This window comes from Scheffersomyces spartinae (genome assembly GCF_019049425.1).
Source record: "Scheffersomyces spartinae strain ARV_011 chromosome Unknown scaffold_3, whole genome shotgun sequence".
In the NCBI taxonomy this organism is placed as follows: Eukaryota; Fungi; Ascomycota; class Pichiomycetes; order Serinales; family Debaryomycetaceae; genus Lizanozyma; species Lizanozyma spartinae.
In genome coordinates, this window is record NW_025065050.1 from 35890 (window position 1) to 52455 (window position 16566).

The window sequence follows — 16566 nt, forward strand, 5'->3', positions numbered from 1 at the left end:
GATAAAGATACATTATACACTAATAGTTTATTGCATGCATTATACACTTTGCTATATACTAATAAGTTCATGGAATGTATTATCATCGGAAATACCTTCAAGTTTTTTAATAGTTGATTCTGCCTTAATAGTCAACTGTCTACTGTGACTTATAAACTGCTCCACTTCCCTTATATGGACCCACTTGTTCAACTTAAGTATGAATGATTCATTCAGTATCAAATAAATCCCTACCCAGCTCTTTGTATGTTTAGGGAAAATCTCAATACATCTCAACCAGTTATCGCGAGCACTACTCAATACTGTAATCAACGTCACGATCTTCTCCTTCTTTGGTTGACCCTGAGACGACGACCCCCAAAGCCCTTCCATCAACTGTTTACCCCAATAGTAATTGTTCAAGCCAATCTTATAGAAACACTGATAAGCCAATGGATCTTGAAGGACAATCTCCTCAAGGCAAAATACGCTCTTATTATAAGCACCCACTTTGGAATACTCAAAAGATAATTCATCCCATGCCATCGTATCCAGAGGTTGAAGATCCAAATAAGACACAAGATTCTTAATATATCCTTCATTATTATCTGCTTTCCTGGCAAACGTAGCCATTCTTCTGGCTAATCTCATTTCATCTTTATTACCCTTAAGAGCCTCTATGGCTTCAGTCGATTGGCCAATGGCTTCCAAATAAATAGACTTCATAAGTTTGAGTCGTTGAGAGTCCTTGCTGGAGAATTGGTCCTGCAATTGATCCAAAATACTCTTGGCCTTCTTATCTTCGTTACTGATAAGTGTTAGGTAGAATTGTAGTTCCAATAAATCGTAGTATTCGAGTGGTGTAAGTTTGTCTGATGAATGGTCTCGGAGAAACACATCTAATTGTCCTGCAAGAGCACGTGTTTCCGACGGAGTAAACAGAGAATAAGCTCCTGAATGTGCCACTGCAAGTAGCTTTTCCTTGACGAGTGAAACTGACATGTTATGAAGAGTGGAGATTGTTAGAGTAGGTATACTAAGGTGAAAGGGTTACTGCATTTTGCAGTGTTGAACTTAACTCACAGTAGTGTCCAAACCACCGAAAAATTCAAAAAGTATATACAGGAACTTAATCACAACTATAATAACTTTGGATACACAACTGTAATACCCACAGAAAGTATAACTATATACATACGTATACTTGTATTATGGAGATCTCGTCATTGGAGCAACAATATGCTGATCTACATCATAAACTTCTAATCAAAATCAACCGGTTGCAGTATCTTCAATGTCGTCAACAACTTAAGCTGCAACTGGAACAACAGATTAACACAGACTATCAACATATTCAAGATACCTACTCCGATATACAAAGACAAGATGAACCCCTTGAACAGTTGATTCAAGTGCAGAACGAAGCTTTCAAGACCCAAGATCTTCTCTATCGTTATTTACACGTTGTAGTGCCGACTTTAAGAGCAGTGCATCAGAATCAATCAACCACTACAGAGACCCTGATCCACCAACATCTTCAACACATGTATGGACTAGAATCAGGTACCTTGAAACATCTCATACAAGTCAACAAAGAACTCCATCAAATCTCTTCTGAAGTCACCACCAAGAGGTTACAGGTCAACGATATGGTTAAACATCTGGTGATACCCAAGATGGAATCCTTCCATGATGATAACCAACGACTCCAAGTAGTTAAACAACGATATCGTGATTTCAAGGAACAACTGATACAACAACATCAATTGCAATATGCAGCTAAGGAAACAGATATCAAGACTATAATAAACTCATTATTAAAGAGCTGGGGTCATTTATCAATTCTCTGTCAATTATTACCTACCCTAGTCTCCAGTTTACCCATTAATTGGGCTACAGATAAGGAACTATTGGCGATAATAACCCAATGCGAAACAGTACTGATTGCTTTAGAAAGGAATCAGCAGGTTATATCCGAAACTTCAATACGAGATATGTCCTATAAAGATTTATTAATGATAGATTTTGGTGAATTATCTATGAAACTATTTACAGAAAAAGAGTAACGTCGAGGGTATGATTATGTCTAAACCTCAAAGATTCTCTTATTGATGACACTCCAATCAATGCAATCCCAAAAGTTGGTCAAGTAATCCGCTTTGCCTGTGAGACCATAATCTTTAACATATGAATGATCCCAACAACTAACACCTAAAAGAGGTAAGGTATAATCCCTTGCAGAGTTTTTAGCCAATTTCTTGATGTTGTTTAAATACTCAAAGCTACCTTCATCGACCCCTCCATTCAAATCCAAGCTTTGATTCTTACCATAGTAATATGGTGTACCATCATTATGACATCTGAGAATCTTCAATGACTTATCAGGCAATTCCACCAAAAACACCCAACCTTGGCCAAACATTGAATCTGCTGCCAACAAGAATTCATCTCTAAAACTATTTAAATCGGAGTGATCTAAAGAGGCCAATTTTTCAAAGAATAATCTCGAAGGTTGAGTTTTGGATGCTTCACTTTTATCAGCCAATTGATCGAAATAAAAGTGATTATTATGAGCTTGAGATGCAAAATGATACACGTGCTGTTCTGTAGTTTGTTTGGCAGTGTTTAAAAGAATCTGATAGGGAGTTTTCAATTCATTTTCAGTCCCATTGGTTAATAAGGTTAAATTTGTGGTTAAATACCGTTGATAATCAGTCCAACCAGTTTGAAACCCTTGGGGTGTGTATAAGCCTTCAATACCTTGTTGGGCAAACTGTTTTCCGTTCTTTAAATGAGGAACCTCATGTATGAGTCTCCTACTTGATTGGACAGTTCGTCTTGCTATGCTCTTGGACGTGTTGAACATTATCTATGGTAATAGTATGGTAAGGTAGCCTGGATGGTTGGTAGTTGGCTTGATTGAAAAATTTTAGAACCAAAATATCGGTAAGCGCACGATTTGTTTTGACCAAGACTATTAAAGCATAAATACCGTGCCATAAACTGACATACTACTACCATACTAATATACTACTGTATTATATTATACTGTTGCTATTTCTGTGGTCACCAGAATCACCAGGATATTGTTAGCCACCCAATTGGAGTCTCTAAAAAGTTTTTTAGGATCAGTTTTCCCCGTTACCAATTTCACTACTTCGCTATAGGCCATTTCTTGTAATTTATATTCTCTCAAGACTTGATTAGTTTCCAAATCAATGAAAATCCGTACGTCTCGTATTCTAAAGATGACTCCGTCTATTCTCAAGAAGAACCGACATAAGAGTAACAAACACGTGGGCATTACTCTTATTTTGGTAGAGAGGATCCCAATGCCATTATCACCTAATTCATCTTCGTATAGCACACATTCATCAAAGAATAATATGGGGTCCGGCTGTAACAAGCGATCTATAGGGATTTGTTTATCGTTAGTTGGAATGAACGCTAATGACGTGGAACCTTTATAGTTTGGAGAATAGGTCCAATCATAAGATTTCAAGACATCCAAATCCTTTTTAACTTCCTTCTTCTTCTTTCTAGCCTCTAGCCATTCTTCATGATAACTGACTTTTAAATTGGAATCTGACTCTAGCGAATCTAAAGCATCTACAGCATTGAATTCAATGTGTAACCCAGAAGGTTCATGGATAATCCTCATTAAACTGTGACCAAAAATCATCTCGGGTAAGGGGAACTCAAACCTGGTATCATTCAAGGTGTCAATCTCAACAGAATTCAATATGGGTCTCTTCACGCTGAATATACTCCAATCATTCACACTAATAGATGGCTCTTCCTTGATAGGGAACACTGCTTGTGGCGAGGGGATGATCACTTGTCCACAACAATTGCATTGGGGGTTAGTGCATGCTCCTTGATGAGATTTGGCAGGGACAGATACTGTGGGCGTGGGAGTAGTGCTAGTGGAAGTGAAGTCGGTTGAAGTGGAGACAATGGAACTGGAACCAGTGGATGTAATAGATCTCGTAGAAGTAGTACTACTTGTACTACTTGTATCAGCAGTTGTACTACTACTTGAGGTATTATGCTTCACATCTAACTTACTTCCTCTAGCAGGGAGTCTACCAATGGTATGAAGTCTACTCATTTCCCTGGCCTGGGTCACTTCAATGGCATTGATGGAACCTACCAGAAACGGCTTAGCAAATGTCTGTCGCTGTTTACGATTGTTATTGTCTTTATTTGATTCCTCCATGCTGATGAGTATCGCTCACATAAATAAGTAGTTGACTACACTGCCTGAAAGTTATTAAGTACGGAGATTCTCTACGCGCTACCAGATTCCGGGGTAGTGTATGTCGCTGACGAAACCTGCTTAGACCCACCCACAATACTACTACAGCTAGATTCGATCCATATAATCATGTATTCAACTATAGTAGTCTACATTGTAGTCTGTACTTGTCTGTAGCCTATCTAGTCTAGTGTTTGGTGTGAAGCATACTATGTATACTTCTCTGTTGTCTCTTCAGAACCAGAACTATCTTCTAACCCCTTCAATGTCAGCACATCACTTCTTAATCCATCTCTAACTGCTAATACACTATCAGCAATCACTGCATCAACTCCAGCTCTCATTTGGATCTTCACCAACTCCGGATCATTATTCTCAACCCCGTAGGTAACACAGACCAACCCCGATGACTTTACTACTTGAGTCAATCTTGGAGTACGTACAAGTGCTCCAGCAGCTGATACGATCCCTAATAAGTTCCAATTCTTTGCAAATCTAATAGCATTTTGAAGTGAACTGGCCCTAATGTCAGCCATGAACTCTGTACCTGCTTCAGTTAAAAATAATATAGGCATGCTTGGTTGTTTCAACAGTAAAAGAACACAAATATCCGGATGAAAGGAAGAAAATAAAATGTCTCTATTGGAAGTATTCTCTTCATAAATCACCTTCAAAATAGTATCAATATAATAATTCAAATCAATAGCGATTTCTCCCATGTCTTCATGTTGGGCTTCATCAAGCATTGGATATTTCAATTCAATGTTAAACCCAACATTTTGAGGTAACTTTCTAAACAATTCCTTCAAGGTAACGAAATTAGAAGCAATCGAAAACCCTCTAGCGTTCCCTTTAAATCCTTTATCTTTCCAAGTCTTTGTTAATTTCATTCTGAAATTAAATTGATCTCTAAACTCTTTATCGATTTCATCATTGCCTTCTTTGGACTCCTTAGTACTTGAAAAGAAACTGGGAGAGCTTTGATAACTCGATAAACCTCGAGCTTTGGATGGACTAGTCCCATTCCCATTCGGGTCTAATCCTGCCTCTTCAAGTGAATCACTAGTTAATGCAATTGGGGAAGAAGATTCGGAAAATATCGTAGGACTGGGAACCCTTTTGATTAATGGTTGCTTTATATCAATATGAGTATCATCAACAGTAATTCGTTTCTTTTGATGCAGATTGTTATCACTTAAATGTAAAAATTGTTCAGCCGTTAAAGCATGCATTGGAATATCAACTCCAGATTCAGCTACTGTGAAATCATGATACACAACGGGCACAAAATCTTTAGTCAATTGAACATCAAATTCAACATATGATGCTCCTAATGATGCAGCAGCAATGAACGATTCCACGGTATTCTCGCCCAATTGTAATGATTGACGATTCACTTCATTTTTTCCTAACCCTCTATGACCAATGACTCTTGTACTTACCAATTTCTTCCAATAAGTTCCTGATCTATCCGTCTTCATTAACGGATGACTAAATGGTTCAACAAATAGATACTCAAAGTTAATGGTCCCTAATACCTTGAGACTCATACTTTCAATAATGGGTAGAGTGATTTTATTATTCAATGAACGCATATGTCTCCCAATCCTGGTATAACAATCTCGTAACATGGCCACAGCTCGACCTAAAACAGGAGATGAAGCTCCATTACTGCTGTGGACAGTTGTGGTATTAACTATTTGATAAGTGGGTACCAAATCAAAAGTAACAATTATATCTTCCAATTTAATTCCTTCTTTGAATTTAAAAGTAATTGGATCTGAAGCAACCCCATGACCTTCATCAAGTGGTAAATCAATAATCACCGGAGAAACTGCCAATAATTCTCCTGTTTTCTGATGAACAGGCATTATAGATAATGATAAAGCAATATCCAATTCAATATTAAATGACTTCATGAGGTTGGTTTTGTTCAATTGAATCACCTCTGAAGTATCTCTTAAATCAGTAGTACCAAGGGTAATCAACACGACAGATTCTCCTTCATTCAAATACTTATGTCCAAAGGATTTAACAGGTTTAAGCTTCTTCCTTCTATTATTAGGGGATTTGGAACGAGATATTGAAGGCAGATTGGTATTTGATTTCAATTGCTTATAAACCTCAGCCAATGCAACCTTGGAAGTCTCAGGTAATTTATCAATTGATGATGTACTCATTGCACCTGGCAGAGCACTTGGACTTTCATTCCCACTAGAGTCTTCTTTATATGACGATGAAGCTTTCATTCTGTTCAAATTGTTCTGGGGAATATTAATATCATAAAGTAAGATATCTGAGTTTTCAGGACGTAATAAGTCTGCAATTTTCAAATGACCTCTTAAAGTAGCATGCTCTATAGGTAACCAACCCAGATCATCAGTGAATGAAAACTTTGCATCATATTGTAACAAAAGTTTCACTATGGTTTCATATCCTTCAGCTGATGCAATAAAGATAGGAGTCCATCCAAATATACTTTCCGGTACTTCAGTATCAGCATCATTCTCTAAGAGGTATTCGACCAATTCGACATAATTGTGCTTTGTTGCAATGTACAAAGCAGTTTCATAGTTATGTTCAGCATCAGTATAGTTTATCTGGATACCACCAAGATATAAAAGATCTTTTATAATATCTGTATCACAGTTTAATCTCACAGCTAAAAGTAGCAATTTGGAGCATTTACCCAACTGGTGTACTGAATTGGAATACATTATAAGAAACTTAGTTGTCACAGGATTATTGGAAATTATTGATAAATGCAAAGGAGTTAAACTTTCTTTATCGTTCCAAAATTTCAAATTATCCATTGAAGTCAATTTAATGGACCATTCATCAACAATGTAATGGAATAAAAGTCGAATGAAATCTTTGAGTCCATATTGAGAAGTATAATGAATACAAGTTTTCAAATAAAAATCCTGTGCCATTAAAGTTGCCCTTAGTTTAGGGTCTTTAATTTGACTCAAGAAATAGTTCAAACCTTTCAAAGCATTGAGAAATTTTGGATTCAAAGAATAATGGGAAGTATCTTCAACGCTATGCTTTGTAAACTGGGGGAAAACAGTATCAAAACTAAGATTTGAAGGTCCAACTACAGGGAACTCTTTCTCACCAATATCACCCAAATAGACCATTAATTTATGGAAAAATGTCCGATTATTCAAATCTAACTTATTCAGTAATGGCAGTTCAGGGAAGTTATCACATAAATACTTGAAGATGAAATCTATCGATTGAGGAGCATTTGAAATCACAGCATTCAGAAGATACGTTAAAATAAGCTTTTGAGTACATCCATTGAAAAGATCAACCGTTAATGATGTACCATCGTTTTGTTGAATTTTGTCAATCACGGAAAGATCAATATTTGATGGGATTTCTTGATTACCTAACAACTGAATGACGTTGTTAATTAATTCCAACAGTTTATCCAAATTTTGTTGATTAGCAAAGGCAAGCTCATTGAACTTTTTGGTTATATAAAGCTGTTTGTTACTATTTTGTAAGGAAATTTCCGTATCAATATCCAAATTGATTAATACCGATAATTTCTTATCCAATTTCTTTAAAATTTTTATAATAGCTTTATTATTCAAATTCCCAAACCACTTCAAATTATGAACTTTGTTCTTTAATTCCACTAAATTTGTCAAGATTTCATTCAATTCCAATTGATTATCAATAACTTCAAAAGATATAATGGAACCACCAGGTGTTTCTTTATAATTAAGAAGTTCCACTACTCTTGCAAGTCTTTTGTTATATTCAAAGAACTTGGTATTAAAGAATTGGTCAACCACTTCAATGCCTTCATTCAAGTTGACATAAAAGTTACTCAAGGTATCATTGATTAAATCCGGCACTTGGGATAATTGATTGTTTTCAATCTTATCATAATCAGTCACTCTATCTATGGGTTTGATAAGTTTCTTTAACTTCTTATAGTTGATGTAATAAACCAGCCATTGCGGGATCTGATGAGAGATCAATGTCTTACCGAACTTCATAATCGGTCACGTCCTTTATCTCGCCACCAATACCTTGGTCCTCTTGGTGACGGCCGGTACCCAAAGAAATGAATACCTTCGCCAATAGGCCTTGTTATATAGTTATTATCGATCAAACCCCCACGAGTATGTCCTTTATCGTAGATAGGTCTAAATATTACGTTTGGTATCAGCACTGATGCCACAAAGAATGCGATGGATGATACGGAGGACAGAATAAGGAAAGGTGTCACCACATGTGTCACGTAGTAGTGCAGTCAACTTGTAGTAGAGTACAACTTGTAGTAGAGTACAACTTGTAGTAGAGTACAACTTGTAGTAGAGTACAACTTGTAGTATATTACTAGTAGTAGAGTAGTATTATTGGCTGTAGTAGTACTAGATGTAGTAGTGATAGTTACACCCCAGTAGTGTTACTAGTAAAAATAGAGCCACTTTGTTTACGGCTGCAAATGTGCACGTGGATTTTTGACATAATACAGTACTAATCTGGCCGACTTAAGACGTACTGCATTATTCTTAGTACGTCTAATGTCAAACACGTAATAAATAGGAGTAGGGAACAGTAATAATAGAACTGGTATTATTTCTACTGCAATGAGGTAATAATATTACAGTTTAATAATAACACGTAGTGTATTACCATCCTTTTTGAAATATGTGATCATAATACACTAAACTATCATTGACGTCTTTCTCCACAAATAGGCTTTTGTAGTCTACTTGCCTTTAACGTTCGTCTGTGCCGAGTAAGGTATGGTTCGTACGATTCCGTTAACAGCAAGAAACAACGGCCAAACATACATAAATACATACATACATATATTGTGCTCAGGCATGCATTGTACTCATATACAAACGATGTTTTCTAATACTGATTCGGAGGAGTTCGGGATACGATAGTGAGTTCTAGTGACCTACGTACCCAGCCAATTGAACATTTTTACCTGTGATTCCATATTCCCCATACTTAAGATTTTGTGATTTCCCTATGTCTGACCCCTCCGACCGTTAAAGGCAATACACTACGACTCATTTTGCCTATCGGTGTTTTATTCCGATATATAACGTTTCGGACTCTTGAATACCAAGATCGAAGCCAAAATGGTAACCAACTGCGAGTTTTTTGGTAGCACCATGACTATAGGAAAATACTTCTTCGGTCTTGGTTGCCATTAACAGTTGTTTCACTATGGCAACCCTCAGCTTGAAACTATTATACTATTCAAATATAGGATCACTGATATTTAATATCACTATATGACTGAAATTCACAGATTAACGAAGACCACCTTCATTTAAAAGAACGGGTTTGTGTTCCGCTTGCCATTAACGGAAGCAAACATTTTGATTTATGACAAATGTATAAATAAGAAAGCTGATCGCATCCAACTTCTTAATAATTCATATTATTATTCTTCATTACTTTGCTTATCAATAATGACTACTTCATCACAATATAAATTCGTTCCTAATAAGAATGCTAGTATAATTTTGGCTCCATTCTCTGGAGGTCAACCTAAAAATGGTGTTGAACTCGGTCCCGAATACATTATGGAGGCAGGTTTCAAACAACAGGTTGAAGAACTTGGCTGGAACACTGAGGTAGTTGAACCATTAGGTAAAACCAATTACAACGATCTCCAAAGTGATATTAAGGATAAGTTTGGTGTTAAAAATGCTGAAGTTGTGAGTTCTGTTTGTCATAAGATTCATGATGCCGTTAAAGATGCCGCCCAAGATGGTCGGTTACCAGTTACTATTGGTGGTGACCACTCTATAGGTACTGCCACTGTTTCAGGAATGTTAGAACATAACCCAAACACATGTGTGCTTTGGATCGATGCACACGCTGATATCAATTCGCCAGCTACGACTGATTCCGGTAACTTACATGGTTGTCCTATGTCATTTGTAATGGGTATCCATAAAGAATCATATCCTCCATGTTTTGATTGGGTTCCACAAAACTTGAAGCCTAGTAAGATTGCATACATTGGATTGAGAGATGTGGATAAAGGTGAAAAGCAAATCTTGAAGGAATATGATATTGCTGCTTTCTCTATGTACCATGTTGATAAATATGGTATTGGAAAAGTAGTTGAAATGGCTTTAGATAAGATTAACCCTAAGCGAGATTGCCCTATTCATTTATCATATGATGTTGATGCCATTGATCCATCCTTTGTTCCTGCTACTGGTACTCGTGTTCAAGGTGGGTTAACTCTCAGAGAAGGTTTGTTTATTGCCGAAGATGTTGCTGCAACTGGTTTGTTGTCAAGTGTGGATATTGTAGAAACAAATCCTTTATTGGGAGAACATGAAAACCATGTTTTAGATACTGTTTCTGCTGCTTGTGCTATTGGTAGATGTGCTTTAGGAGAATCGTTGTTGTAATAATAAATTACGAGTATTATGGGTTAGTGGACCTTGATTTGGTTCATTTTGTATCTTAACATAATACATGTACTCAATCCTGGAAACTGATTTATACCTTATACTGCCAGGACCATCCCAATTGGGATTCTTTGTGGCTGCGGAAAGTAGTATACAAAAAGGAGATTGATTATTTGAAGCCCACAAGAATATTTTAATAGTACCTATCCTATTAATTAACCTCTGTCTGAACCATTGTACTCTTGTTAGTACAATTGAATTGCACATATTTGCATGAAGGACTATTAGGGGACCATCCTTGTCTCGCTCACGTTCATCGTTTAAGAGAACCAATAGATTATGAGTACACAGAAAGAATATCAGAAATAGTTTACAGTAGCATTCACGTCATTTTTCATTATCCCATAACTCCGTTAATACAATGTGCACGGTATTAATGCTGTCCACGAGTTTATTCTTGCTCTTAATGCTGATAAATCGGCTAATCAGACAATCCAAACAAAGTCATTCAAGCCTTTGTTACATTTATGAGGATCTTATATTAATCCGAACGAATTTAGAGAATTTTGCAACTGAAGAAACGGTTAGTGAAGATGTCCACTGCATAAGAGTCAACACCCAAGTCCAGTTTAGTGTACGCAAGGTAATAGCTTTTCTAAGACAACTGAAAGGAGCTGACGCTGAAGCTGAAGCTGAGGTTTTCCATTGTTTCAAAGAACTACTCAATTCGTTCTCTCATGTTGGTTCCTTTCATCTGGTTAACCAATTAGTGTAAACGTTGGCCCAAACTCCGAATGTGGGGCTCCACAAAGCACCATAACCAATTTTGAACAATACAAAATCCAATACGCACAAACGGGATAATTTGTCCCAACTTTCCTGTGTCCAGAAGTCCAACCTTTGAGTGTATCAGCAACTTCGGAGATCAAATCGGAAATCATTATGTTAACTATTAATTCACTAGACTTCGTTAGGTTTTGTGTACGACGAATAATTGGCCAATGAGATAAAGTTCCTAATTCTTTATCTCTTCTTAAACTCTGATTAAAATTGTTGCCTTTTATCCTTTAGATTTAGCCACTAGAAATAGAATATATATGTGGCTTCCTTAAAACTTTTATCACCACTCTTCGTACTCTGATACTACTATCTTTAATCGTACTATTAAATAGACCCCAGATTATAACAAACTTTCTTTAATTCAATCCTGTATGTAGGTGGCTATGGTTATCGGTGACTAACGAGTCATCCTCAAAACCCACCACACCATGATTGAGCCATCTCTCACCACCACTCACAAAAAACTATGGATAAAAATCTCGGAAGCAAAAACGACTAGATCAGAAGGTAGTAATGTATTCGTACTTCAATACGGTCATCTCTTGTACGAGTATATTGATTTTATCTCTTAAGTATACCTGTCTTTTCACGATTCTTCCTTAGCATCATTCTCACGTGAACATTCAATTTTGCAAACTTCCGCCTGTCCCCCCGGACATTTGAATCCGCGGCACCTCCTGAAGCACAGGATATGCACGACTTGGCAAACAAAGTCCGGGGAAAAGGGACTTTGGAATTTGTGGGGGAAGCATCCTATAAATACTCAAGGTGGCCTAGACATATTTTTCAGTTTTATCACTCTTGTTTCATCTTCGTGCAATTTGAAGTTTTTATAGTAACTGTAACAGTTCCCGGCATTGCAACTTTTATTAGTATTATTACCATCATTATCGAATCAAAATGTCTACTAAACAACTGTCAAAGGGAAGATCAGTTACCGATTTAATCGCCGGTGGTACTGCTGGTTTATTTGAAGCATTGGTATGCCACCCATTGGATACCATTAAAGTGAGAATGCAATTGTACCGTAAGTCTGGGCAAAAACCACCGGGCTTTATTAGAACCGGTATTAACATTGCTCAAAAGGAAACCTTTTTATCTTTATATAAGGGTTTAGGTGCGGTTGTTATTGGTATTGTTCCAAAGATGGCATTACGTTTCTCGTCTTATGAATTCTATAGAGATCTCTTGCGAGGTCCAGATGGTTCCATTACCTCTGGTAAAACTTTTCTTGCTGGTGTTGGTGCTGGTATCACTGAAGCTGTGATGGTGGTTAATCCTATGGAAGTTGTCAAAATTAGATTACAAGCTCAACATCACTCAATGGCAGATCCCTTGGATGTTCCAAAGTATAGAAACGCTCCTCATGCTGCTTTTCTCATTGTTAAAGAAGAAGGTTTTAAGACCTTATACCGTGGTGTATCATTAACTGCTGCCAGACAAGCAACTAACCAAGGTGTTAACTTTACTGTTTACTCTAAGTTGAGAGAAGAATTGCAAAAAAGACAAGGTACTGAAACCTTACCTGGCTGGCAAACATCTTGTATTGGTTTAATTTCTGGTGCCTTGGGACCTCTTTCTAATGCTCCTTTGGATACTATTAAGACTAGGTTGCAAAAGACTACCTTTGCTAATAACGAAAATGGTTTGGTCAGAATCATGAAAATTGGTAAGCAATTGATTAAGGAAGATGGTGTTCATGCTTTGTATAAGGGTATAACCCCAAGAATCATGAGAGTTGCTCCAGGCCAAGCTGTTACTTTCACCGTCTATGAATTCATGAAGGGTGTTTTGGCTCCTGCTCCAAAGACAGAGCAAGTTGCTGCTTCCAAGTTGAATTAGTGCGATTGATTATTATCATGATGTCAAGTAGTTGATTCTATGACTACATCAAATAATATAAAGAGTTGTTATGCAAGGGAAATTTTAACAACTCAGTAACTTAAATATTTATTACCCCTTCTATTTATTCTGTATTTATTGCTAGAACTTTAGTATTACAAAATTATTGTTTTACTACTTAACTCAACAAAATAAAAACTTCAAAATATCCTATACAAATGAACAAAAAAAATAATAGTTAGTCGTCCCTAATAATACAATACACTTGCTAAGCATCCATCCATCAATCAATCTATCACATTTGTTGTTGCTCAGTGGCATAAGCCTTCTCCTGTAATTGCTGCAACTCTTGCTTATGAACCAAGAATGTGTGTGATTGTACACTGTCTCCACGAGCAAAATACTTCCCACAAATCTTACATATAAATGGTTTCTCTCCTGTATGACTTCTCATATGGGTTGTTAACCGGTACTTTTGAGCAAAAGCAGCCTCACAAACAGTACATTTAAAAGGTTTAACTCCGGTGTGAACTCTTTGATGTCTGGTTAAATCACTAAGCTTCATAAAAGCTCGTTCACATTGTGGCCAAGTACACTTATGTTCCTTTGGTCTTTCTGCCTTCCGGTATGGTTTCTTCAAAAGTGGAATTTGATCATGAACTCTCATTCTGTGTTCTACCATATCTTTATAGCTTTTAAATGTCGTGGGACAAGCAGGAAATGTACAATGGAAAACACGAAGATTTTGCAACTTTGTATGATCTTCAGTTTCTTTATTATCCAAATTCCGATGAACATTTTGACGATGGATTTCAAGATTTTGTAATTGACTGAATGTCTTCTTACAAAGTAAGCACATGTGTCTTCTAGCACTACTATGTGTATGAGCAATATGAGTTCTATAAGTTCCCATAGAATCAAATGTAAGGTCACACCGAGTACATATATAAGGTGAGCGATATTGTCTTACCTTATTACCATGAATACTACCATCTTCGGAATCTCCCATCCCATTACCATTTGAACCATCAACTCCAAGTTGACCAACTGTTGCACCACCAAGTTGGTTTGGCGCTGCCATAAGTGGAGGTGGTACTTTGTTCCACAGCTTATCATCGATGCTACCATGATCTTCTCCAGATCCATCAAGACGACCAGCACTAACTGCTGCTAATGCTGCAGCAGTGACTTCTTCAGCAGCAGCAGCAGCTCTTGCAGCAGCTTCAGCTGCTGTTTCTACTTCAACAGAATGGATATCACTAATGCCCGCTAAACCGTGACCAGTAGTATCTGACCCTGGTCCCCCTAAGGAATGAGACATACCACCAGAACGCTTATCATGATTCAAGATCTCTGGAGCAATTTCTTCATTCAGATTAGTATGTTTCTGAAACTTACGCTCACGTTCAATATTATCGTCACGTTTCAACATAGTGATCAATTAATAATAACAGGGATAAAAAAACTTTCAAAACTCACTAGAGGTCGATACCAGTACCTCCTTGACAATAGGATTGCAATATAGAACTAACACAGTGTTGTGCTTTTCGCAGCCGAATAGTTTTCCACTAGTGTAATGAAGACCCTATTAATGGTATCGCATGTACTTCGTGCTACCGTAAAGAAAGGGTAGCGGGGTTTCCAGTTTGTTGATGTTTTGTACGGTAAATTATAAGTGCGCTGCCAAAATTGGTGGACACGACGTTTATTGGCTAGCCAATTATTAAGAAGCGAACAATACAAACCATTGGCAATCTTCTAGTTGAATCTTTAGTACTGATCATAGCAGTAATGTCGTGATAATATGAATAAAGCGATGTCTCAGTAATAATGTTTTCTGATAAGAGTATGTCGTAGTAATAACAAGCTCCTGCTTTTCAATGAGCATTAATTGGAAGTGTATTGTTTGGTTGAACTAGTTGTATAGCTTTGATTGTAATCCTGAGTAAAGGTGTTTGGTATAAATTGTAGTACGTGATACACTGACGAGTATTTCTTAAGCCTCTACTGTTATTGTTATTGCGTGTGCTTGTGCAGTTGTAACTGCTGCTGTAATTGATACTGTAACTGATACTGCAACCAACTGTTGCTTTACCATTTTCGCCTCTCCACTTCCCAAAGTTCCATGGATACTTCTTTCATCTTCCTTCATCTAAATACTGGCATTTCCTACTACTTCCATTCTTCACCGCCTTCCTTGTACCCATGCTTGCCCGTACGTTACTAAGGCCATCCTTGCGAGCTTCGCCTACTTACTCCAGATGGCTTCTGGGATCTGTCAGCTCTCTAGCTCGTAGAACAAGAGTGGCAAGAGACCTTCTGGATGAAGAGGTTAGACAATTTATGAAACAAAAAGTCAGGCAAGCAGAAGCACCATTCCCCAATGCCTATGGATCATCTAATACACAACATGAAACTTACTCACCTCCCTTTGGTAGAGGGTCAATGGGATCAATGAGCGTTCCCAACCCTAATGGTATTATCACCCCCCAAGATCCCATCTATGATATACTCAGTGAGCCTACTTTGGTTATTGAAAGACAATTGGAAGTCATGAATGTAGTTCTTGGGTTTGAACAAGCAAATAAGTATAAAATATTAAATGCTCAGGGACAACAAGTTGGATTTATGGAAGAAGTGGATTTTGGACTTTTAAAAGTATTAGGAAGACAGTTCTTCCGTACCCATCGTCCTTTTGATATCAATGTTTATAATAATTATGGAGATTTAGTTCTAGTTATAAAAAGGCCATTTTCCTTTATTAATTCACATATTAAGGCATTCCTTCCTGGGTTAGACAATTATGGTGAATTGATGTTTGAAGAAATTGGTGAATCAGTTCAGAGTTGGCATTTATGGAGAAGACGATACAATTTATTCAAGTTAGAAGATGAAAATCATCAAGATTTCAATCAATTTGGAGCCATTGATTCTCCATTTTTATCCTTTGATTTCCCGGTTTACAATGATAATGGTGCTGTTATTGGTGGTGTGGATAGAAATTGGGTGGGGTTAGGTAGAGAATTATTCACAGATACTGGTGTCTATATTGTCCGTATGGATCCTCTTTCATTTCACGGAATGGAAGGTATTTTTCCTGATATTGCTGGACCAATGACTTTAGATCAAAGAGCTATTTTATTGGGAACTGCAGTATCCATTGACTTTGATTATTTCTCAAGACATAGTCGTCCAGGTGGAGGTTTCTTATCTTTCGGATCATATGAATAACTTCTA

The 16566-nt window shown here is 37.1% G+C and overlaps 9 protein-coding genes across 9 annotated transcripts; 4 read left to right on the plus strand and 5 right to left on the minus strand.

Moving 5' to 3' along the window:
* Positions 1-51: 51 nt before the first annotated feature.
* KQ657_003165 (uncharacterized protein) lies at positions 52-981 on the minus strand (the record flags this gene model as incomplete). Its single annotated transcript, XM_043193900.1, has 1 exon — positions 52-981. The coding sequence occupies one exon, from the start codon at positions 979-981 to the stop codon at positions 52-54; it is 930 nt and encodes a 309-aa protein (XP_043050952.1).
* A 209-nt stretch (positions 982-1190) lies between these two features.
* KQ657_003166 (uncharacterized protein) lies at positions 1191-2045 on the plus strand (the record flags this gene model as incomplete). Its single annotated transcript, XM_043193901.1, has 1 exon — positions 1191-2045. The coding sequence occupies one exon, from the start codon at positions 1191-1193 to the stop codon at positions 2043-2045; it is 855 nt and encodes a 284-aa protein (XP_043050953.1).
* A 20-nt stretch (positions 2046-2065) lies between these two features.
* KQ657_003167 (mitochondrial 37S ribosomal protein mS42) lies at positions 2066-2845 on the minus strand (the record flags this gene model as incomplete). Its single annotated transcript, XM_043193902.1, has 1 exon — positions 2066-2845. One exon carries the CDS (start codon positions 2843-2845, stop codon positions 2066-2068), a length of 780 nt encoding a protein of 259 aa, XP_043050954.1.
* Positions 2846-3022: 177 nt separating this feature from the next.
* Positions 3023-4198, minus strand: TIP41 (Tip41p; the record flags this gene model as incomplete). Its single annotated transcript, XM_043193903.1, has 1 exon — positions 3023-4198. The coding sequence occupies one exon, from the start codon at positions 4196-4198 to the stop codon at positions 3023-3025; it is 1176 nt and encodes a 391-aa protein (XP_043050955.1).
* A 248-nt stretch (positions 4199-4446) lies between these two features.
* On the minus strand, positions 4447-8250 carry GDE1 (glycerophosphocholine phosphodiesterase; the record flags this gene model as incomplete). Its single annotated transcript, XM_043193904.1, has 1 exon — positions 4447-8250. The coding sequence occupies one exon, from the start codon at positions 8248-8250 to the stop codon at positions 4447-4449; it is 3804 nt and encodes a 1267-aa protein (XP_043050956.1).
* A 1440-nt stretch (positions 8251-9690) lies between these two features.
* Positions 9691-10647, plus strand: CAR1 (arginase; the record flags this gene model as incomplete). The annotated part of the gene is made up of 1 exon (XM_043193905.1): positions 9691-10647. One exon carries the CDS (start codon positions 9691-9693, stop codon positions 10645-10647), a length of 957 nt encoding a protein of 318 aa, XP_043050957.1.
* A 1740-nt stretch (positions 10648-12387) lies between these two features.
* SFC1 (Sfc1p) lies at positions 12388-13329 on the plus strand (the record flags this gene model as incomplete). The annotated part of the gene is made up of 1 exon (XM_043193906.1): positions 12388-13329. One exon carries the CDS (start codon positions 12388-12390, stop codon positions 13327-13329), a length of 942 nt encoding a protein of 313 aa, XP_043050958.1.
* A 295-nt stretch (positions 13330-13624) lies between these two features.
* KQ657_003172 (uncharacterized protein) lies at positions 13625-14761 on the minus strand (the record flags this gene model as incomplete). Its single annotated transcript, XM_043193907.1, has 1 exon — positions 13625-14761. One exon carries the CDS (start codon positions 14759-14761, stop codon positions 13625-13627), a length of 1137 nt encoding a protein of 378 aa, XP_043050959.1.
* A 773-nt stretch (positions 14762-15534) lies between these two features.
* On the plus strand, positions 15535-16560 carry KQ657_003173 (uncharacterized protein; the record flags this gene model as incomplete). The annotated part of the gene is made up of 1 exon (XM_043193908.1): positions 15535-16560. The coding sequence occupies one exon, from the start codon at positions 15535-15537 to the stop codon at positions 16558-16560; it is 1026 nt and encodes a 341-aa protein (XP_043050960.1).
* Positions 16561-16566: the final 6 nt, after the last annotated feature.